Genomic DNA, 23,014 nt, shown 5'->3' with positions numbered 1-23,014 from the left:
ACTTACAGCAGTAAAACTAGGAAGAAAGAAGGGGCAAAGAGACCCTCAAGGTACAGCTGGAAAGTTTATTATTATTATTATTTTTTAGGCAGTCACTTTACATTTTTTCCTGGAATAAGTCACAGGTATGAATAAAAACACACATTTTAAAACATTTGTTAAATGATTTTACTGAAGAAATAAGTATGTGAGTTAATTTTCTTTATTTTCTAGTTAATTTATTTTCCACTCTTTTTTTGTTTGTTTTTTTAAAATTAAAGCTTTAAGAAAGCAAAGAATGAAAACAGCCCTGATACCCAAAGAAGCAAATCTCATGCACCGTGGGAAGAAAACGGCCCCCAGAGGTAAAGAGAATCCTTGCTTTTATAAAGGAGAACAGTATAAATGTGGTTGGCAGTTGCAACTTGTTAAACAATGGAATTTGCTTTGTGGCTGGTGATGACTAACTGTGGACAAGGCAGTCAGATTCCTAAATCAGCGTGACTGAGAACTTCTGAAGTAGAAGTCAACAGGATGTGTCCTAACGTGAAACTTTCTCCTGGAAAGACAGAAAAGAAAACTTGCATATACTGAGAAACTGTCTGAGAGGTGGTGAGGATGCTTAGGTGGTCATTTGGATACTTGAAATGACATATTAATGATAATTTCCCCAATTGCATCATTCTTGTTAAAACTTAAGTTGAAAACTACCATTGATGAATAGTGCTTTTAGTGGACCTTTATTCCTAGAAATAAATAAATATTTAGTTAATTTTGTTCACAATTACCATACCAGGGACAGAGCTGCTTCTTAATTTATTGATAAGTTGAATGATGGTTCCAGGTCTGACCACATGATGGTTCAGATTCTAACTCTGCCTCTTTCCTGGGTACTTGGCTGCTTAACTAAATATTCTGTATTTCTGTTTTCTTTTCTGTTAAATGGGTCTAATAACTGTACTTCAGTGACTAGGGTTGACCTGGAGATAAAATGAGATAATGAGTATAAAGCCCTCAGCTAGCATGTATAGATTCATTGCAAATGCAGATTGTTGTTACTATTGCCATCATTTGTGTGTGCTCATTTCTTTCAAAGTCTAGTGAGACAAGCCCATTTCTGCAAAGTGAAGACTTGCATGATTTATTTTACTAGATCTTCTTTCAATAAATCTTGTCAGGAAAGAGAACCATGTGCCTAAGACCCAGTATTCCCCTGAAAGTAGAGAATGTGCAGTTGTGAGCACTTCCCTAGGTCCAGCTTAGGGTATTGCTCCTCTAGGCCCTCTGCAGATATCCTTGACCATTCCTCTTCCACTCCAGCGGACTCTATAACTCCCCGAACGACCGCACGAAATCCCCCAAGTTCCCTTATACACGCCGCCGAAACCCCTCGTGTGGGAGCGACAATGACTCTGTGCAGCCCACCAGGAGGAGGTAAGTGGAACAGCCGTCGGTTTTAAATTTTTCAGCAGCAGTTCCAGATCCCAGTCGCAGTTTAACCAGGTTATTCTCATAGTGTCATGACTGTTTGTCCCTTCACAATAACAGAGAGCTTATGGGTTTTTTTGTTGTTGTTGTTTTTTGTTTTTTTTGAGATGAAATAAGCTAGAGGTCCTGAAGCATTCTCTTAAAAAGCCAGAGTTTCAGAGGATGATTTCATAAAATATTGATGGGAAGTTACTCTCTGTATTGTAGTTAAGACTAAATCTTTAAAAATGTATATAATATTTTGAAAACATATATAGTATGTATAATATGTATATATAATATATATTGGATTAACAATATACATTAATATGTAAAATATTTAAATGTTTTGACCTAAGAAGATAAGATCTTCATGACCCAGATAGTCACAGTGGTGTGATCACCCACCAAGAGCCAGACATCCTAGAATGCAAAGGCAAGTGGGCCTTAGGAAGCATCACTACAAACAAAGCTAGTGGAGGTGATGGAATTCCAGTGGAGCTATTTCAAATCGTGAAAGATGATTCTGTGAAAGTACTGCACTCAACATGCCTGCAAATTTGGAAAACTCAGCAGTGGCCACAGGACTGGAAAAGGTCAGTTTTCATTCCAATCCCAAAGAAGGGCAATGCCAAAGATGTTCAAACTACCGCACAATTGCACTCATCTCACATGCTAGCATGGAGAAGGCAATGGCACCCCACTCCAGTACTCTTGCCTGGAAAATCCCAGGGATGGAGGAGCCTGGTGGGCTGCCGTCCATGGGGTCACACAGAGTCGGACACGACTGAGCGACTTAGCAGCAGCAGCAGCACATGCTAGCAAAGTAATGCTCAAAATTCTCCAAGCCCGGCTCCAACAGAACATGAACCGTGAACTTCCAGATGTTCAAGCTGGATTTAGAAAAGGCAGAGGAACCAGAGATCAAAGTGCCAACATCCACTGGATCATCAAAAAAGCAAAACAGTTTCAGAAAAACATCTGTTTCTGCTTTATTGACTATGCCAAAGCCTTTGACTATGTGGATCACAACAGACTATGGAAAATTTTTCAAGAAATGGGAATACCAGACCACCTGACCTGCCTCCTGAGAAATCTGTATGCAGATCAAGAAGCAACAGTTAGAACTGGACATGGAACAACAGACTGGTTCCAAATAGGAAAAGGAGTACGTCAAGGCTGTATCTTGTCACCTTGCTCTTTTAACTTATATGCAGAGTACATCATGAGAAACACTGGGCTGCATCAAGCACAAGCTGGAATCAAGATTGCTGGGAGAAATATCAATAACCTCAGATACGGAGATAATACCACCTTTATGGCAGAAAGTGAAGAAGAACTAAAGTGTCTTTTGATGAAAGTGAAAGAGGAGAGTGAAAAAGTTGACTTAAAGCTCAACATTCAGAAAACTAAAATCATGGCATCCAGTCCCATCACTTCATGGCAAATAGATGGGGAAACAATGGAAACAGTGAGAGACTTTATTTTTTTGAGCTCCAAAATCACTGCAGGTGGTGACTGCAGCCGTGAAATTAAAAGATGCTTGCTCCTTGGAAGAAAAGCTGTGACCAACCTGGATAGCATATTAAAAAGCATTTAATATTTAATCATTTAATGTTGGAGACACTACTTTGCCAACAAACGTCCATCTAGTCAAAGCTATGGTTTTTCCAGTAATCATGTATGAATATCAAAGTTGTACTATAAAGGAAGCTGAGCACCGAAGAATTGATGCTTTTGAACTGTGGTGTTGGAGAAGACCTTCGAGAGTCCCTTGGACTGCAAGGAAATCCAACCACTTCATCCTAAAGGAAGTCAAGCCTGAATATTCATTGGTAGGACTGATGTTGAAGCCGAAACAACAATACTTTGGCCACCTGATGCGAAGAACTGACTCCTTGGAGAAGACCTGATGCTGGGAAGGATTGAAGGCAGGAGGAGAAGGGGGAGGATGAGATTGTTGGATGCCATCACCAATTTAATGGACGTGAGTTTGAGCAAGCTCTGGGAGTTGGTGATGAACAGGGAAGCCTGGCATGCTGCAGTCCATGGAGTCGCAAAGAGTCAGACATCTGAGTGACTGAACTGAACTGGGAAGACAAGATCATGTTTAGAGAGATATCTCTTAGGTGAGGCTGAGTTACTGGCTCTCAAGACTGATATTGTTGCTTAAACTTGAGTAAAACCCCTTTCAAGAACGGAGAAAGTGAGTCTTGTTACATGTTACCCAGCAGGTCAGATTGCCCATGTGAATGTACGTGTGTGTTTGTGCTTAATCAAGAAAAGAGAAATTCCTGTATAGCAGTTTTGAACCCTCTCTGCAAAGCAGGCTGGGCAATATGACAGGTCCAAGAGAGGAAGACCTAGAAATCACTTACTAGTGAAATTCACTTTTATTTCTATCTGATGGGGACTATGTTTTACTTTGGATGCCTACATGAGTGGTATTTTATAAGTGACTTGTAATTATGAGATGAATAGATAGCATCACCAACTACATGGACATGAATTCAAGTAGGCTCCAGGAGATAGTGGAGGACAAAGGAGCCTAGCGTGTTGCAGTCCATGGGATCACGAAGAGTTGGACACAACTTAGCAACTGAACAACAATGACAATAACCAAATTATGAGACGTTCCAGACATGTTTTCAGATAACCATCAAGATTCTTTTTGTATGCGATGTGGATTTAGAAAGCAGAGGTGCATCTCTTTTCTCTGCCCCTTTTCGTACTCACTTGCTGTTCCATCCCTGCTTGATTCCTTCTGCTTCTGTCAGTTTCCTAGAGTCTTCATCAGTAACTTTCTCAAGCCAGGTCCACTTTACCAAAATCCTTTGAAAGTTAAGAAAAGAAAGGTCATCATCTTCACCCAGCAGGACTGAGAAGGGAGAGCCAGATCATAACCCATGATGATCAGACAGAATAATGAAAAAATAGGTGGCATGTACCATGTTCCAACTACTGAGCAGTTTACTAGCTATGTATTATCTCGTTTCAACCTTATGATATCCTACAGAAGTTGATGTAGTGTATCCCTCAGTCACTAGGCCTTTCCAGCAGAGAAGGATTAAGGCAGGGATCAGTGCATGGGTGTGAGCAGGACTGAAGAACAGAAAGACCAAGAGTCTGTGCCCTGGATGCTGTGCTGCCCCTGGGCTGCAGGAGTAGCAGGAGAGATGGGGAAGTCACCCAAAGATTCAAAGCTGCTTCTGCCTTTGAGCTGGCCCTGGGAGCCTGTGCCTGGCGCTGACACCGCCGGGGGCGCCACCGCTGTAGGAATGACTCTTGCTGCTACTGCTGGAGAAGGCACCACCACGTCTAATGCTGTGGAAGCCTCACTTTTAAGGAGTGCAACAGTAAGTGTACAGGTGCTGCCAGGAGCAAGATTGCCTCCTTTTTTCTCCCACCTTCAAGTCTCACCTGAGCACCTAAGTGGTGAAGAAGCCTAGGAAGATGTAATTTTCAGGCGTCTCGTCTTGGCAATACATGGGAGACTACAGCTAGGTCTGGATGGGACTGAGTACCAATGGAAAAATACCTGGCCCAGCTTTATTATCTCACTTTTATAGATGAGAAAACAGGCTTGAGGAGAAAAGAGTAACTATTCCTTGCACACATCCAGAATTTGGGTCCACGTCTGTTTGTCTGAAAAAGGCAGGGCTAATGAATCATCATTTAAAACAGGCAGGGGAATAGATTTTCTGCTCTTCTTTCCCTTCCAACAATTGGTTCAACTTGGAGAACACTTAAAAAACAAGTCAACATCACTGGGAAACACTATAAAGTGCATTTGTTTGTATATGTGTATTGAGGAGTTGTGGGTAGTGGGAATTACTAAATATTTTAAGAATCTGTGATGGTATGATTATTGTTAATAGATAGGTTTTTATAGATTCTTACCCTAAATTATTAGTGTACTTTTCTAGCATTCACTAAATAAAATACACACACTGAGCAGATGGTCATTTCAATTTTAATGTTTAGAAGTGAATTTATCAAGTTTTTACATTACATATAAAAATTTATAGTATTTTTTCCCAAACTAATTTCTTGAAATAGTTGGGAGCACACACATTCCCAAATCCAGACTTAATAATGTTCATACTGAATGCAGTTTCTGCTGGCTTCCCGTGCAATGCAGAGACGTAATTGTGGTGAGTGGACACAGGCTCCTTTCATGGGTACCATCCAGGGGAAAGACAGTTTTGATTTTATAGAGTAGAGAATCTTTGTCTGAGCATCAGGGCCTCTGTCTGGTTCTGGTTGAAAAGTCTCTTATCGGGCACATGTGTTTTGAGGAGACTAGACATAGCTGACTGTTGGCCTCAGGAGCTGGAGCTCATTCTTTGTTTCCTTCCACTCTAAATACCCTGTAATTGTCCCTGTCCTTCTTAGTCTTGTTTTATCTTCACATGTATTTGCCTTGCCCTTGAGCACAAATCCCTGCATAGCTGAATCAACTCTGACATTTAAAACTGAGATTTGTCATCAGCATGGAGGAATACCATGGACTTAAATTTAATAATGGAAAGTTCTTCTCTGCAATGCATGGCCAGAATAACATGTTTTGCAAAACATATCAAAATTTTCTATTTTTCTAGTTGTTTGTCATTAAATGGATAAATCTATCAAATTCTGGCGGAGCCTAGAACCCTGGTCCTTAATCTTTTGGGATGATGAAACTCTGAGAGACTGATGAAATGTTGGATTCCTTCCAAAGGGGGGGAAAGTACTTAATTAAATACATGTATAAATTTACCTTTGCCAGCTCAATTGGTAAAGAATCTGCCTGCAATGCAGGAGACCTGGGTTCGATTCCTGGGTCAGGAAGATCCCCTGAAAAAGGAAGTGGCAAGCTACTCCAGTATTCTTGCCTGGACAGTGGAGCCTGCAGGCTATAGTCCATGGGGTCACAAGAGTCAGACATAATTTAGTGACTAAGCCACCACGACATAAATTTTCATAGAATTTTTCAACATTCATGGAGACCCTGAAGCCTGCTTGTTTAAGCAGTCTTGTTTTAGAACAGAAAAGCTATTATACTTCCTGGTCAATACAAGTTTATTTTTACCTCTATCCATATTCACACTCAAAAATGCTTATTGAGGGCATCTCTATGCAAGGCATGTGTTAACCAGCACTAGAGAAAGTCCCTATAGGGGCCTTGGGATGGAGTGGAGATGGGGAGTGTTCATAGAAAGGCTGAAAGGTCAGTGTTGTCAAGCACTGAGAGAACAGAAATGTGTGCGAGATGAGTCCAGAGAGAAAGACAGAAAGAAAGACAGACAGAGAAGTCAGACCTCACAGGACACCTGGCCTTTGTTGTGGATTTGAGTCATTATTCTGGTAGTTTTTCTAAGGGAGTGATAACACAGTTGCGTTAGTACTGGGTAAAAATGATGCTTACTGTCTCTGGGAGAAAGGTGGTAGTGGACATAGACCAGACAGCACATAGGTCCTGGAGAAAGAGGATGGGAACTTGTGCCAAGGTGGTGATGTGGAGATACGAGGAAGTGGATGGCTTTAAGACCCTTTAAGAGGTAAAAGCAGTGGGATGAGAAGGATCAAAATGAGGGGTGAAGGAGTGACAGGTGTCAGCATGAAAACCAGACTTGTATAATTTCATGGATTGAGGTGTGATGCACTGAAATAAGAATCACCTGTATATCACAGGCTTAAAAAGGAAAACTGAGTTTGGTTGTTGATAAGTTGAATTTGTTGTACCATTGAGAAGTCCAAGTGAGGGATTTACATGGATTGTTGAATATAAGTCAGGAGCTAGATTGGCTATCTGGACTGAAATATAGATTTCTTACAGATGTTAATTGAATATGAAGTAGAGTTGAGGTTGTCTAGATAGATAATATAGATAGAAGGCAAAGACAAGCCAGTGACAGTGCTGTGAGAAGCTTCAGCATCTATTTGCCTTAGTTGAAGAGGATTAACTTGTAAAAGAGACAGAGAGATTATGTCTATGTGAAAACTCATGGAACAGCATACTGGTTTGAAATTGGGAAAGGAGTATTCAAGGCTGTGTATTATCACCCTGCTTATTTAATTTATATGCAGAGTACATCTTGCAAGATGCTGGATGAAACACAAGGTGGAATCAAGATTGCCGGGAGAAATCTCAATAACTTCAGATATGCAGATGACACCACCCTTATGGCAGAAAGTGAAGAAGAACTAAAGAGCCTCTTGATGAAAGTGAAAGAGGAGAGTGAAAAAGTTGGCTTAAAGCTCAACGTTCAGAAAACTAAGATCATGGCATCCAGTCCCATCACTTCATGGCAAGTAGATGGGGAAACAGTGGAAACAGTGGTTGACTTTATTTTCCTGGGCTCCAAAATCACTGCAGAATGGTGACTGCAACCATGAAATTAAAAGATTCTTGCCCCTTGGAAGAAAAGGTGTGACCAACCTAGACAGCATATTAAAAATCAGAGACATTACTTTGTCAACAAAGGTCCATCTAGTCGAAGCTATGGTTTTTCCAGTGGTCATGTATGGATGTGAGAGTTGGACTATAAAGAAAGCTGAGCACTGAAGAATTGATGCTTTTGAACTATGGAGTTGGAGAAGACTCTAGAGAGTCCCTTGGACTGCAAGGAGATCCAACCAGTCCATCCTAAAGGAAATCAGTGCTGAATATTCATTGGAAGGATTGATGCTGAAGCTGAAATTCCAATACCTTGGCTACCTGGCCACTGAACGTATTCTTTGCAATACATTGCAACGAACTGACTCATTGGAAAAGCCCCTGATGCTGGGAAAGAGTGAAGGCAGGAGGAGAAGGGGACGACAGAGGATGAGATGGTTGGATGGCATCACCAACTGAGTGGACATGAGTTTGAGCTTGCTCCAGGAGTTGGTGAGGTGGATAGGGAAGCCTGGCGTGCTGCAGTGCATGGGGTCGCAGAGAGTCAGACACAGCTGCGTGACTGAACTGAACTGCAGTCCTCATTCCCAGAATGCTAGAAGCCAGGCCTCTGTCTCCTAGGCATGACAGTAGAGAGAGACTGTCCCTATAAGATATGGAAAGATACTAGGGAAAAGGTCTACAGATAGGCGCTTTCAAAAGGTTCTCCAGTGAAATGGTGAGACTTCCTGTATTAGCTCTGCAGTGCAGTGAGGCTGTGTGTTACCATGCACTGCACCATCCAGAGGGTTCCGGTCTTCTCAGTGTCTAAAATATGAAAAAAGCCATAATCACCCGACATTTCGGGATAGCTTCTCTTTGGAAAGACAGAGACTGAGCCAAGAATTAGTAGTATGTGTGGGGGGAACTCACAGGAAATAGTACAAGAAACAAAAATTTCTAAAAAATATATACTTATTACCTTTAGAAAAGTGAAAACTGTGGTATTGAAAGAGTGAATAAGAGTTTTTAGATTTTAAGTTTGTGGGGTAGAATTTTAAATAATTAATTTGGAAGATAAAGTTAAGGAAATATTCCCCAAAGTAGAACCAAAACAAATCCATGGAAATAAGGATTATTATGAACAAACCTGACTATCAACCATTTGATTAATGAAATTTCTGAGGGAAAAGACCCAAAAATTACAAGAAAGGAAACTAATAAAGAAATAATATAAGAAAATATCCCAGATTGGAATGGTTTAACTTTAGACAGAACCCACTGAGCATTTGGCATAGTAAATTGAAGAGTAAGATCGATACCAAGATCATTAAAACATTATAAACCAAGAGAGAATTTTAAAAATTTGGCATCAGAGAGGAAAATGTGAGAGGAAAAAACACAGATCATGACAAATAAATATCATGGCCTTGGACTGCTTCACAGCAAAAGCAGGGAAAGAAGATAATGAGGCGTTGCCTCCAAATGCTGAAGGAAGATTAGTTTCAATTCAGGATTCTATGCCCAGATAAACCGTAATTATATGTGTATAAAGAAGACATTGTCAGAAATTTCATTCTAAAAATATATATATACATATATGTGTCATATATATAATGTATTGTGTATATTTAGTGTATATACACACATACACAAATATACATATGTATATATATAGCTCAAACTACTGCACAATTACACTCATCTCACAGGCTAGTAAACTAATGCTCAAAATTCTCCAAGCCAGGCTTCAACAATATGTGAACCATGAACATCCAGATGTTCAAGCTGGTTTTAGAAAAGGCAGAGGAACCAGAGATCAAAGTGCCAACATTCGTTGGATCATTGAAAAAGCAAGAGAGTTCCAGAAAAACATCTACTTCTGCTTTATTGACTACACCAAAGCCTTTGACTGTGTGGATCACAACAAACTGTGGAAAATTCTCAAAGAAATGGGAATACCAGACCACCTGACCTGCCTCTTGAGAAATCTGTATGCAGGTCAGAAAGCAACAGTTAGAACAGGACATGGAACAACAGACTGGTTCCAAATCGGGAAAGGAGTACGTCAAGGCTGTATATTGTCACCCTGCTTATTTAACTTATGCAGAGTACATCATGAGAAATGCTGGGCTGGATGAAGCACAAGCTAGAATCAAGATTGCCGGGAGAAAGATCAATAACCTCAAATACACAGATGACACCACCTTTATGGCAGAAAGCGAAGAAGAACTAAAGAGCCTCTTGATGAAAATGAAAGAGGAGAGTGAAAAAATTGGCTTAAAGCTTAACATTCAGTAAACTAAGATGATGGCATCTGGTCCCATCACTTCATGGCAAATAGATGGGGAAACAGTGGAAACAGTGAGAGACTTTATTTTTTTGGGCTCCAAAATCACTACAGAATGGTGACTGCAGCCATGAAATTAGAAGACGCTTACTCCTTGGAAGGAAAGTTATGACCAACCTAGAGAGCATATTGAAAAGCAGAGACATTACTTTGCCAACAAAGGTCCATCTAGTCAAGGCTATGGTTTTTCCAGTGGTCATGTATGGATGTGAGAGCTGGACTGTGAAGAAAGCTGAGCACCGAAGAATTGATGCTTTTGAACTGTGGTGTTGGAGAAGACTCTTGAGAGTCCCTTGGACTGCAAGGAGATCCAACCAGTCCATCCTAAAGAAGATCAGTCCTGGGTGTTCATTGGAAGGACTGATGTTGAAGCTGAAACTCTGATACTTTGGCCACCTGACACGAAGAGCTGACTCATTTGAAAAGACCCTGATGCTGGGAAAGATCGAAGGTGGGAGGAGAAGGAGACGACAGAGGATGAGATGGTTGGATGGCATCACTGACCCAATGGAGATGAATTTGAGTAAACTCCAGGAGTTGGTGATGGATAGGGAGGCCTGGCGTGCTGCAGTCCATGGGGTCACAGAGAGTTGGACACGACTGAGCTACTGAACTGAACTGATATATATATAGTGTTTATGGGCTTCCCAGGTGGCGCTCGTGGTAAAGAACTCACCTGTCAGTGCAGGAGATGTAAGAGACACGGGTTCAATCCCTAGGTCAGGAAGGTCCCCTGGAGGAGGGTGTGGTGACCCACTTCAGTATTCTTGCCTGGAGAATCCCATGGACAGAGGAGCCTGGCGGGCTACAGTACATAGTGTTGCAAAGAGTCAGACATGACTGAAGTGACTTATATATGAGTGTATATATATGTGTGTTTGTGTGTATCTGTATATATATATAGCTGCCATGACAAGAGGCCATGAGACCTAAGACTATGGGATTCATCAAAGGTGCAAAAGAAATTCTGTGGCTCATGGTGAAGGGACGTCTATGCAGCAGTGCTAGAAAGCAAACTGTCCAGTGTGAGCAGGACCGCAGAGTGCTCCAGAAAGAGTTTACATGGAACTTGCAGATTATCTGTGTATTTATCCATCTCAGGAGGAATTGTGCAGCTCTCTCAGAGATGGGATAAAGTATTAGTGAGAAGTACGAGGAAACCTAAGCAAGCAACTTAAGTAGAAATCTAGGCAATTATCATGTCTAAGAAAAATTTAAACCTATACAAGAATGAAACTGTGTTCCTAAAACGCTGTTTAGATCAGTCATCTGTGAGCAATAGTTATGTAATTGTAATTGTGTTTACAATGAACAATTCTATCAACATAATGTTATTTGATATCATTATGTTGGGAAAGTAGGAGAAGGAAAGTTGTGAATGTGGCATTAAAAGAGTCATGTCTGCCCCAACTGGACTGTAAAGGCACATATAACAAAGGATAAGGACACGGAGACCAAAAAGCAAGAAAGAGACCTCTGTCAAGAAGTTTGGCTTTGCAGAGAGGAGAGAGACTGGGCAGAAAGTCGTGGGAGATGTGGAGTCAAAGTAGGTGTGTGTATGTTTGCATAGGAGAGACTTGAGGATGTGAAAAGCAGGTAAAGAAACTTGGCTCTGAGGACAAGTTGAACATATGTGAGAGACAAGAGCTGGTTGATGACAGTCACCGAGTAGGTAAAAGGTGTGGGACCTGCACAGCACAGGTGAGTGGACTGACCTTACTTGTAAGGACACTTCCGTAAAGAGAGGGTGATGTTGGTGAGTTTTATTTTCGGTAACAGGAAAAGGAAAGAGTTCCCATCTAATGGCTGGCTCCTTTCTGCTTTGGAAGGAGAACACAAAGTCATTTGCTGCAGCAGTGGTGCAGTGAGTCAGAGGGCTGCAAGGTGAAAGGAGTCTGAAGGCACTTTGAAGAAACTGAGAGTTCTTAGACCAGAGAAAGGTGGTTGGATTGCTGGGCCATGTTGTAGATCTGAGATTATGCACATGGATTTGTAGTGTAGTTGACATGAGTTTGAGTAAACTCCGGGAGTTGGTGATGGATAGGGAGGCCTGGCATGCTGCGATTCATGGGGTCGCAAAGAGTCGGACACGACTGAGCGACTGAACTACGATGCCCTTTTATGTAATCTCATCTAGCACTGCTCGCCAGCTTTTGAGGGCTGGGCCAGAGAACCTGGAGAGTTGGATTCATCCAGCCTTGGAGTTTTGTCATAAGAACTGAACAAAAAACACAATCAGAGGAAGTTTCAAGTACTGGCATGCATGTTATTGTGATGATGAAAATCCAAACTGAGTCAGGGAGGAAATAAAAGTTAGCTGACAGAAAGTTGCAAGGTTGATAGACAGACAGTACTACTGAGGTCAAAGAAAGGTAGAATGGAAGTCATTGGACAAGCAACAATGGTAATAGCCAACATTTATTGAGTGCTTAGAGTGGGCCAGGTCCTACTGTGTGCATTTTAAATATATTAATTCATTTTATCCTCATAACAAGCCTGTGTTGAAAGTACTATTCAAACTGAGGCTCAGTAGAGAAGTCTTGTGTTTAAATCACACTACTTATCAACAGATGGGACGGGATTCACCTTTAGGACTACAGAACTCACACATTTAACCGGGATGCCCCACTGAAGCTGTTTGAAGGTAAATAGGAATTGTTATTCAGGGAGGGGAGATTGAGGTTAAAGAACAAGGTTTTTGCAGGTGGTTACAGATAATAAAGTCCAAAGTGTAACCCTGATGGGGTTGCTGAGTTAAAGGGGTCGTTAGGGAGATGACAAGGTACATGGAGGCTGGGATGCTGGAAAGGGCATTCAGGTGAGAGCTGACCTCAGATTATGGCAGAACTTGGCTTGGTGGATCGTGTTACAGAATTGGGTTTGTTTGCCTAACTTGCAGCAAGCCAGACATTGAGACGCCAAGGTTTGCAGCAGAGAAATCGTTTATTCAAAAGATAGCCAAGCAAGTTGATGGGCGAACAAATCCAAAACTTGTCTCCCTGAAGATCAGACTTAGGTATATTTATGGGATAAAGAGGCAGGGTGTGTGAGGCGTGGGGAGAGGTGATTGGAGGTAAGAAGAGGGAGGTAATCGGTGTTTCTGCAAGAGTGGTCGAGCTTCATGGTTCTTCATGGCAACTGTTCAGAAGATGGCAGAGTTAGTATGTTCTGAGGGTAGAGGTTTTGGCCCTCTAGAATCAAAAGATCATCCATCTGCCACTCACACAGGGCCAGTTGAATGGTCAGTGGTTTCAACCAGTTTGAACTGGGCAAGAACTAACTCCACGTTCCTGAAAAACAATCTAAGCAACCATTACTGTAGTGACCCATACATTGGAGGTGTTATCCATAAGGAAGGTAGGGAGTGGTTAGTTTAAAATCAACTAAAAGCAAATGAGGCAGGTTAGGTTTGGTGGGCCTAATCAGGTTAGTACTCTGTTTCAATTGCAGATCTGGGCACTACAATTGAACTCTGTTATTGGATGAGTGGAACTTAACAGATAATTACTATTGCATCTCTTAATTACTTAATGGATAATTATGCACACAGATAATGGTGCATAATTACTTATGGACTGTTTGTAGCCCCTGCTAGCCTGTTGGCTTCTTGAGGCCAGTTGGTGTCATTTCTGGGATCTGCTGTAGAGCTGGCATGTCTGTGTGACTCACGTGTTTGGTGACTGACCTGAATGGATGACTGTGTAGCGTGCATTAACTGAAGTAAAACTCATTCTAGTATGCTTTCCTTAGCCAGTTGAAAATTCATTCTCCTGAATGAATTCTTTTTTTTTCTTCCCCCATAGGAAAGCCCACAACAGTGGTGAAGATTCAGATCTAAAACAGAGGAGGAGGTAAAAAAGCCAAAATGGAAGGAGGGTCAAGGGAGAGGGAAAGGGCTTAGCAGATCAGCACAGCTCAGACCTGAGGCAAGAGTGTGGGAAATGTTTGGTTTTATTAGTGACTGCTTTAAGGATATTGTACATTTTTAAACTTTGAAATAACGATTTTGGCTACAACTGGTTATCAGTCTTCCATTCCTTAACATCTTTAGGAGTTTCTCTCTCTCTCTTTTTTTTTCCTGCTCCTTTTTGTCTTAGAGGAGCTATCTCCATAATCTCTCTCTCTTTTTTTCTTTTCTGTTCGTTTTCTTTCTGTTTTTCTTTTTGGTCACACCACACAGTGGCATTTGGGATCTTAGTTCTCTGACCAGGGATTGAACCCATGCCCCCTGCAGTGGAAGTGTGGAGTCTTAACCACGGGGCTGTCAGGGAAGTGCCTTGCTTATCTCTTGTTACAGTAAAACCATCCAGAACTGGGTGGTTGAATATAACAACAACCATATATATCTTATATGAGTCTGTTGATTGAACAGCAGTTTGTTAGCTAGTTTAACTGGTCCTTGGCAGAATGGCTCTCAGCCTGGGACCTCTCTCTCTCCATGATCTCTGCACCTGGTTAACCTAGGTGGCTGGGAAGAAGCAGAAGCAGTATCCCTTCCATCTCCTTCTATTGGAAAAATCAGTCGTAGGCCCAGCACAAATTCAAGGGGAGTGGAAATAAACTCTCCCTCTCTTCGTGGGGGTAGGGGTTTGACAGGACTTTGAGTCCATATTTAGACCACCCCAGGGGCTTTTCCACATCAGAGTTCTGTTGAAAATACTTGATTCTGTGGTCTTTTCTAGGAGCATGGTGACATTTACTTTAGTCTGCTTCCACATTTCTATAGACATTCAGATGCCTAGCTGAATTGAGAAGCTGACTGTGAGAGGGCTATGACAACTACTTATGTTTGAGTTGGTAATTTTATTGCAAAATTAAAGAACCTACATGAACCTTTCTGAAATTTTTCATTTGTCATAAATATGGTTTTTTTTTTCTCTTATTTTCTTTTCAGGTCACGCTCACGCTGTAACACAAGCAGTGGTAGTGAATCAGAAAATTCTAATAGAGAGCACCGGAAAAAGAGAAACAGGTAATGTTAGAATATGATAGTTAACAGGAACTCTGAAATCAGAGGCTGCCACTGATTGTAGAAGCTGTGTCCTATGAATTTTTACACCTGATTTTTCTCAGCTGTAAATAAGAAGAAATCTGGAATGATTCTGAAGTACTATTTTAGGAAACCTCAGCTCTTTGAACTGAGTTTCTTTGTAATAAGATGATTAAACAGTTTGACAGTGATGCCCCTTCTTGTTAATTTAAAAAAAAAAAGCAATGATCTATATTTAGGTACAACATGTAGTGAATTTGCCTAAGAGTGGTAAGAAATTTTATCATTTGTAGAAACATTTCTCCCTGAAGTGTCTTTTAACATGACATCATTATCCTTTGCCCAACCAAAAACCAAGACACTGATAGTTGCATAGTTTTAGTCTTATGTATATGTAAATGCAAATGTGTTTATACTTGTGCCAGGCACACATAATTAGGTGGGTAAATGCAATTAATTCATATTTTTAGGACTTAGTCTTAAGAGCTTGTTAGTAACATGATTTGACATGTAATCAATATTAGTGATGACAATGCATTGATTTAATCAGTTCTTCCTAATTCTGAAATATTTATTTGAAAACAAGTAATCCGTGATGAAAGAAGCGCAGGTTGGGGAACTGAGGGATATAGTTATTGGTTACACAGTTTCTAGTCTAGTGGTTCTCAGCTGGGGACAGTTTTGTTTTTGCTCTCTTCCCTGAGGACATCTGGCAATGTTTTGGGATACTTTGGGCTGTCACAACTGGGGGATTGCTACTGACTAGGGATGCTGCTGGACATCCTACAGTGCACAAGACAGCACTCCACAAAGAAACATCTGGCCCCCGAAATGTCAGCGGTGCCACCACTGGGAAACCCGTTCTCATCTGATGTCGACTCTGGCGTGGCTGCTTTTTCTGGGTTGTCTCTTGCTGAGGACGTTGCAGGAGATGATCTCCAGGGTCCTTGTTTCGTGCTCAGAGCCCTGTGCGTGGCATGCATTGAACTGGCCTCCCTGTCTAGCTACCGCACCTATGTGATAACAGCCCAGACAGCCTTGTGAGAGTAGACCACTTTCTTAGGAAAACTTTCTGTGTCGAGCCTTCTTGATAGAGGTGAGCTCGCAGTGTGTTAGGACACTTTTCTCAAGGAAATGATCCCAGTTTCTTCACCTATAAAAACCCAAGTGTGGACGGTAGCTCTCCCTCAGGTACCCTCTTCCTACTCTAAAATCCAGTATTTCTGCACAGACAACACGAAACAAACGGAAAAACACCTCCCCATTTCCGTGGACCTTTATCAAGCCAGTGCCTTAACAAATATATTTCTGTTTTGCTTGGTGTGTTCTGAGTTCATGCATGCTAAGTCACTTTAGCCCTTCTCTTTGTGACCCTATGGACCAGGACCTGGTCCTCAACTTCTCAGAGCCAGCCTATTTAAAAACAGTGTCTTTTTGAGCCAAAAGTGCTAACGTGACATTTGCTGTTAAAATGGAACACTATTTAAAGGTTGCCAGCAAATTCCTAAATAGCTCATTACTGATCTAGGGGCACTGGCTTCAATATTCCTAATAGGTGTTTTCTGCCTCTACCCCAGATTCATCAACAGTTTTTCAAATTGCCTTTTTTTGTACTGTATAAATGGTACATTTTAGAACGATGGTGGTTCTGAACGTTTAAATGCTAAAGTACTTTATAAGGCTCTTAATGAGAAACTGCTTTCAATGCACACTGACACAAAGACTTGCAAGAATCATTTCTTTTACCTGCAGAGACCCTGCCCAAGGGCTCCACAGGGTGGCTGTGCCTGTAGAAGGTGAGGTCTGGAGTCTGGCTCTGAGAGGCTTAGCAGAGTGGGTGAGGGAAGCAGCTCATCTTGCAGCGCTGACCCCCACGCCTGAGCGTCCTGGTGGAGGCACAGCGTGTGAGGTGGTGTCGCAGATGACGCCGTCGGGGGCCACGCACCCATGACGCAGTGCCGCCACTGCCCACTCCATCCCATTGTCAGCCTTTACCATCTCGCCAGAACCCACTCCTTCTGCCTTGGGATGCGTGGGTCTGAATATATGAAGGGTTGTCTAATGATGTCTAACTTTCAACTTCGGGAGGAGAAAATGAATCTCTTCAACCTCAGTTGCCTTTCCTTATTTTCATCGGCAGGGTGACCCAGCCAAGCTCTCACCCGCGTCCTTTGTGCTTTTATTAAAGGACTCTGGTAACCCTAGAATGGGGCAAAGTGGGTCTTGAACATACTGATTTTCTGCTTCCTGCCAGCAAGGTCTCTAAATTCAGCTCCGGATGCTTTCTCATTTTGGAAATCAGAGCCTGCACCCGACACCCCATTTTCTTGTCTCCCCATGGTAACTGTAGCCTGGGGCAGGAGGACAAAGACTGTGCACATTAGCTATTCAAGCACTGTTTTGAAGCCCATGATGTGTCCAGTGGAGCTCTGGAGAGACTCTCCAGAGAGACTTTCTGGAGACTGTGTGTGGTCTTCAGGATGTCATTTCCTCTGCCACTGCTTCTTGCTGGGTTGTTGTTGTTGTTGCTTGTTTGCTGTTTAACGTAAGGAGGGTCTCTCATTTTAGGTTGAAGACAGTGCTGTGTGCACACTGTGTTTTCAGCGTCTGCCCGCTGGGCTCAGGCTGCTTTGCTGTCCCACGGGTAGCAGTCTCAGCGTCTCTCGTTTTGTGTGAAGAGAAGCGCGAGCGGACATGACAGTGTCACAAATCAGCTTTATCAAAGCAGGGGTTGTGCTTTGAACAAACATGGGAAAAACCACAATCCACACTGACTCTGGAAGCCTAGCATTAGAAACAAGGATGTTGTTTAGACTCAATTTTAGGAAAATATGACTGTAGATAAGCAACCTCCTCTGTTAGTTTTGGGCCTAGAGCTAGTGAGGCCAGATGGGTGAGGACTGTACAATAACTGCAGGGTTTCATTCCACAGAAATTTCCAACAGCAGAGACTTAAGCCTCCTTTGTTTGGGAAATTGTTTATGTATTTCTTAATCCTCTTTCACTTTAGTTGTCTCTTTACTGTTTTCATAATCTGCATGGGTACCTTCAGTTTTCTAGGTTTTGAGGTTTGAGAAAGTAGTTTCTTCCTCTCTGTATAATTAGCTGGAAGTTGGAGCAGTTTCTTGTTACAACATCTAAGATGACAGAGTCCTTATTTTCCTCTCAGTGTCTCTACGTACACTTTTGTCATCATCTCCCTTCTCTTGTCTCCCTTTTTTACACTATCTCATTATTTTCCCTCACCCAGTTCTCCCCTACTCTTTTCTTTTCTTAGCTTCTTTCTCACTCTTTCTTTCCTGTCCTCTCTGACATCTGTCTCTGTTTAGGAACCGGTGAGAAAATGTCAAAACAAAAAGCAAAAACAAAACCCTAAGGGATGGGTCCGGGTTTTGGTTCTGCCTTGTCCTGCTGTTTGACCTTGGGCAACTCATTTAATCAGTGTAAACTTCGCTTTCTCACCCGTAAAATGGCGTGCGCACCACCTGATCTGCTTTCTCCAGTCACTGCAAAGACTGACTGAGCTGTGAGGTGCTAGCGCTGTGGCGGGCAGGGCTGGGTATCTAATGTTGGCTTCGCTGCCTCTTCTTCGGCTGTCCCGACCTCTCCTACACCCTCTTTCTAGCCTTTTCCACTTTTCTTTTAACTTTGTCCTCCGTTTCCCCATCTTCCCTAACTTTACACATCTGTATTTTCAGACCAGCCTTTTTTTAATCCTTTGATTGATGGGTAGGTTTTAGGGGTATCATAATCTCAAGAAATTTTATATAAAATTCTCCGTTTCCAAGCATACAGTTTTCTGGTGATGAGTCTGTAGATTTAATCAGATTCTTAAGAGGGTATCTGATCTCCAAAAAGTTATAAAGTGGTCATTATGATCTAAATAGTGAAAGATAGATTGATATTGGGAAATGGAGTTGATATTTTAGTTCACTGGTAGGGTTGAAATCTAAAAGGCTGCAAATTTCTTTTGAGATTACTTACTTTTCTATACTGATTTGTGAAAAAACTGGTTCAATTAAATTAATCAAATTAGAAATCTACCAAGTACAGAGAAGCATTAAATTAATGATCTTTGTGAGTATTAGATTGCATTAGTTTTTACTAGTTAGAATTTTGAATCTTACATTTAAAATCAGAAGGGTCAGTTGGCTCCTCTTTATGGATTTGAACCCCTGGGCTGTGCTTGGGACTTGCCACAGAGTATGCTGAAGGAGGACCTAAGAAGTAGATCTATCACAGTGAAGCCTTTCATAAGCCAGCTTTCCCTGAAAATACCTTGAGCTTAATAAAATATCCTTCACATTCAAAGGAACTGGTCTGCAAAATATCCTTTGTGCTGTTGATGAAAATCAGCTCTCCTTTAGGCATTCACTGGGATCTGTGGATTACTCAGTCATTAGCTTTGATGTGTTGCTAGGCTTTTAGGATTTGAAGTGGGAGATTTGGAGGAGTTAGGGGGCAGTGAGGCAGAGAACCAGTCTGGTGTTTTTTGCATAAGCATAAAATGGAAGCAACTCTGGAGCCTGGTGAGAATTAAAAGAGTAAGAAAAATGAGAGAAGCTGGGGGTAAGAACAGGACTAGAATAAATTGGCAACAGGGGACCATTTGGACTTTTCCCAAATTTCATTCTGAGCCGTTTGCATCATAATCACATGAATTATGTACATGAGGTAATATGTGTGCACATGTGTACATGCGTGTGGGTGAAATAGAGCACAGAACAAAGAATGAGGGGCCGTGCATTATGAATCTGTCCCTGCTATGAAGAGCTCCATGCCTAGAAGCTGGTTCCTTCACCCTCTGAGTTTTAATTTTCTTACATGCTAAATGGGATCATACCTGCCCTGCCTACCTCATGAGGTTTGTGAAGATCTGAGATAATGGATGTTCTCTGAGAAGCAGAAAGAGCCCTGCATCCGATTGATGAGAATGTTCAGTGCTGCTCAGCGTTACCTGAAGTCCCCACTGTATCTACAGAGTGGGGGCAGCTCCCTTTAACAATAGAGAAGCCAGTGTTTCTAACATGTGAGTTTATCCTGCCACAAATGTTGTTAGAGTTTCCTCCTGCTTTTTAGGTGTCTCTTAGAATCTGTATCTGAATAATGGATTAAGATGGTTTGAAGTATTTTAAATGTGTTCCACAAAGTCTTTTGTATTATTTTTCTGAGAAAAGTAAGAAACCATCCTCTGTGGCCCTGCAGCTAACAGGGACGATACAGCTGAGGCAGGCGAATCTAGATCATGGCCTTGGTAGGGTTTTGTTGTTGTTAGAGTCATAAAACAAAACAAAACATTACTGTCCCTGTGCCTCAAGGGGAGAGTATGTTCTGGATGTTGGCAAACTGAAACCCAAGGGTGTTTATTCCACATGGCTTGAAAACAGATAACTGTTTCCTTGCGAGCATGCTTCCCGCCTGGTTCTTGTCCCTGATGGAAGTGTCTGGGCTGCAAACCAGGTACAAATGGTGGTCTGGAGTGGGCGGTTTGTACAGAGCCAATGGAAATGATGTCCATGGCGTCACACGTGGCACTGGGTTCAGATTCCACTTTGTTAAGCTGCATTAAGATTTAAACATTTGATACGGATAATTTAGGGATCCCAGAGCATAATCCAAATTGGTAGAGACGACTGTGGAAGCACAAAGCTACAGCAACAGAGAAATGTTCTCGGAGGACTGAACTCGAGGCAGGTTGAATGCTTATGAAAACCAAGGGAGCGGTGGGGGGAGGAAATTGTGCAGAGGCAGCCCGTTTTAGGAGGGAGAGCATAAGGTATAAGTGGAAGAGACTGAAGCACCTTTAAGAGCAAATAAGATTAGGTTATTGATGATGGGGGAAGATGGGAAAAGCAAATGAATTTTTTGCTTGCTGGTCTTCAGGGAGTATGTTGACAGATGCCTGGAACAGATATAAATTTCCCTGGGGAAGAAAAACTACTGAAAAAAAAAAAGATTGGTTTATAGCAGGTGATCCCAAAATGAGAGCTACTGTTGAGAAACACAAGTCCACAATCAGTTGGGAACTGGAGAGTTGCCATTAGCGATGGAGTGGCCATGGGAAGCAATTGTCTGGAGAGTCGTGCTGTATCTGAAGAGTAGAGGTTTGTTTCAGAGTCCGGCTGCCTTGTAAATGCAGCACAAAGTGTAAGACATGGAGTTTTAAATCTGGAAACGGTCATCACAGTAATTCAGTAGATGAAGAAACAGACTTACCAAAGAAGGTTCAACGTTTTTCCCAGGGGTCTCTGAGTCAGATAACAACAGAGCTGGAACTAGGCTGAACTCAGGAGCAACCGGCATTGCTCCTTATCATTGAAAGCGTCATTTTACATTTGCTCTGTAAGATTGCTCAGGTTTTGTATTAAACATGGTTTTTTATCTCAGTGAAGAAGAAATGAATTAAGAACTGGTATAAAGGAATGTACTGTTAGGAATGAAACTGCCCTGGTGAAGGTAGAGGACAAAGTAAAATCCACGAAGATTTGTATAAGAATTCATTTGGTAATGTGAAGAATTTTGCAGAAGAAGCAGAACTATAATTGGGAAGATGGAAAGAAGAGACTAAGAATAGTCATTATTTTCATTATTGTTATCAAATGATTGTATGGCATTTCATCTCCACAATCTTTTACAAACTTTAATTAAGTGTCAAATGCAGTTAAAATCTAAATTGCATGGATAGCCTGGAAAAGTAGGGTGTTGAAGTTTGGTGAGATATGAAGGAAATATATCAGAACTCCCTTATTCTGAAATATTACTGGAAAATGCTCTGATCTAGAGCAACTCTCTTCCTTATACATTAACTAAAACACAAAAGCCGAGACTTCCTCGGTGGTCCAGTGGTTGAGACTCTGTACTCCACTGCAGGAGCTGTGGGTTCCATCCCTGTTGTGGAACTAAGATCCCACATGCTATGTGGCGTAGCCAAAAAAACATAAAATGATGGAGAATTAAAAAAAAAAAAAAGCCTTCTTATGGTTAGGCTTCTTAGTCTAGCTGTTAAGTCTTCTTAGTTGTACTGAGGAAATAGACAAAATATGATATGTAGAGTTATTGCCTTAGTGGATACAGGAAAGAAATGTTTAGCATTTTTGAGGTTCAACTTTAAATATAACATTTGAAAATGAACATATTCCCAGTAAAAATTGCAACGGACTCTTTCCCCCCTTAACACTTTCATGCCTGTAAAAAGTCAAAATATAAAACATTTTGACTTTTCAAAAGGCCCTGTACCAATATAATGCTTACAGTGTTTTTATTCTTCATAATTTAAATTCCTACATTCTTTATTTTTTTTTTTTATTTTTTTCATTAGTTAGAGGTTAATTACTTCACAACATTTCAGTGGGTTTTGTCATACATTGATATGAATCAGCCATGGATTTACACGTATTCCCCATCCCGATCCCCCCTCCCACCTCCCTCTCCACCCGATTCCTCTGGGTCTTCCCAGTGTACCAGGCCCGAGCACTTGTCTCATGCATCCCACCTGGGCTGGTGATCTGTTTCACCATAGATAGTATACATGCTGTTCTTTTGAAATATCCCACCCTCACATTCTCCCACAGAGTTCAAAAGTCTGTTCTGTATTTCTGTGTCTCTTTTTCTGTTTTGCATATAGGGTTATCGTTACCATCTTTCTAAATTCCATATATATGTGTTAGTATGCTGTAATGTTCTTTATCTTTCTGGCTTACTTCACTCTGTATAAGGGGCTCCAGCTTCATCCATCTCATTAGGACTGGTTCAAATGAATTCTTTTTAATGGCTGAGTAATATTCCATGGTGTATATGTACCACAGCTTCCTTATCCATTCATCTGCTGATGGGCATCTAGGTTGCTTCCATGTCCTGGCTATTATAAACA

The 23,014-nt window shown here is 41.5% G+C and overlaps 1 protein-coding gene across 4 annotated transcripts in view; it reads left to right on the top strand.

The window, feature by feature from the left end:
• Positions 1-23,014, top strand: part of EPB41L4A (erythrocyte membrane protein band 4.1 like 4A) — a 267,439-nt gene that overhangs the window by 218,691 nt on the left and 25,734 nt on the right. For 2 of the 4 annotated variants that reach the window (XM_043920177.1, XM_043920175.1), the window contains exons 14-17: positions 261-344; positions 1,300-1,413; positions 13,958-14,005; positions 15,049-15,126. In XM_043920177.1, the coding sequence (XP_043776112.1) occupies positions 261-344; positions 1,300-1,413; positions 13,958-14,005; positions 15,049-15,126 (324 nt within the window). The remainder of the gene's footprint in view (positions 1-260; positions 345-1,299; positions 1,414-13,957; positions 14,006-15,048; positions 15,127-23,014) is intronic. The other 2 variants (XM_043920178.1, XM_043920176.1) reach the window with 1 other exon arrangement.

The sequence above is a fragment of the Cervus elaphus genome, chromosome 12, assembly GCF_910594005.1.
Source record: "Cervus elaphus chromosome 12, mCerEla1.1, whole genome shotgun sequence".
NCBI classification, from domain to species: domain Eukaryota; kingdom Metazoa; phylum Chordata; class Mammalia; order Artiodactyla; family Cervidae; genus Cervus; species Cervus elaphus.
The sequence above is the reverse complement of the archived record's forward strand: the minus strand, read 5'-3'. Positions and strand labels throughout refer to the sequence as shown.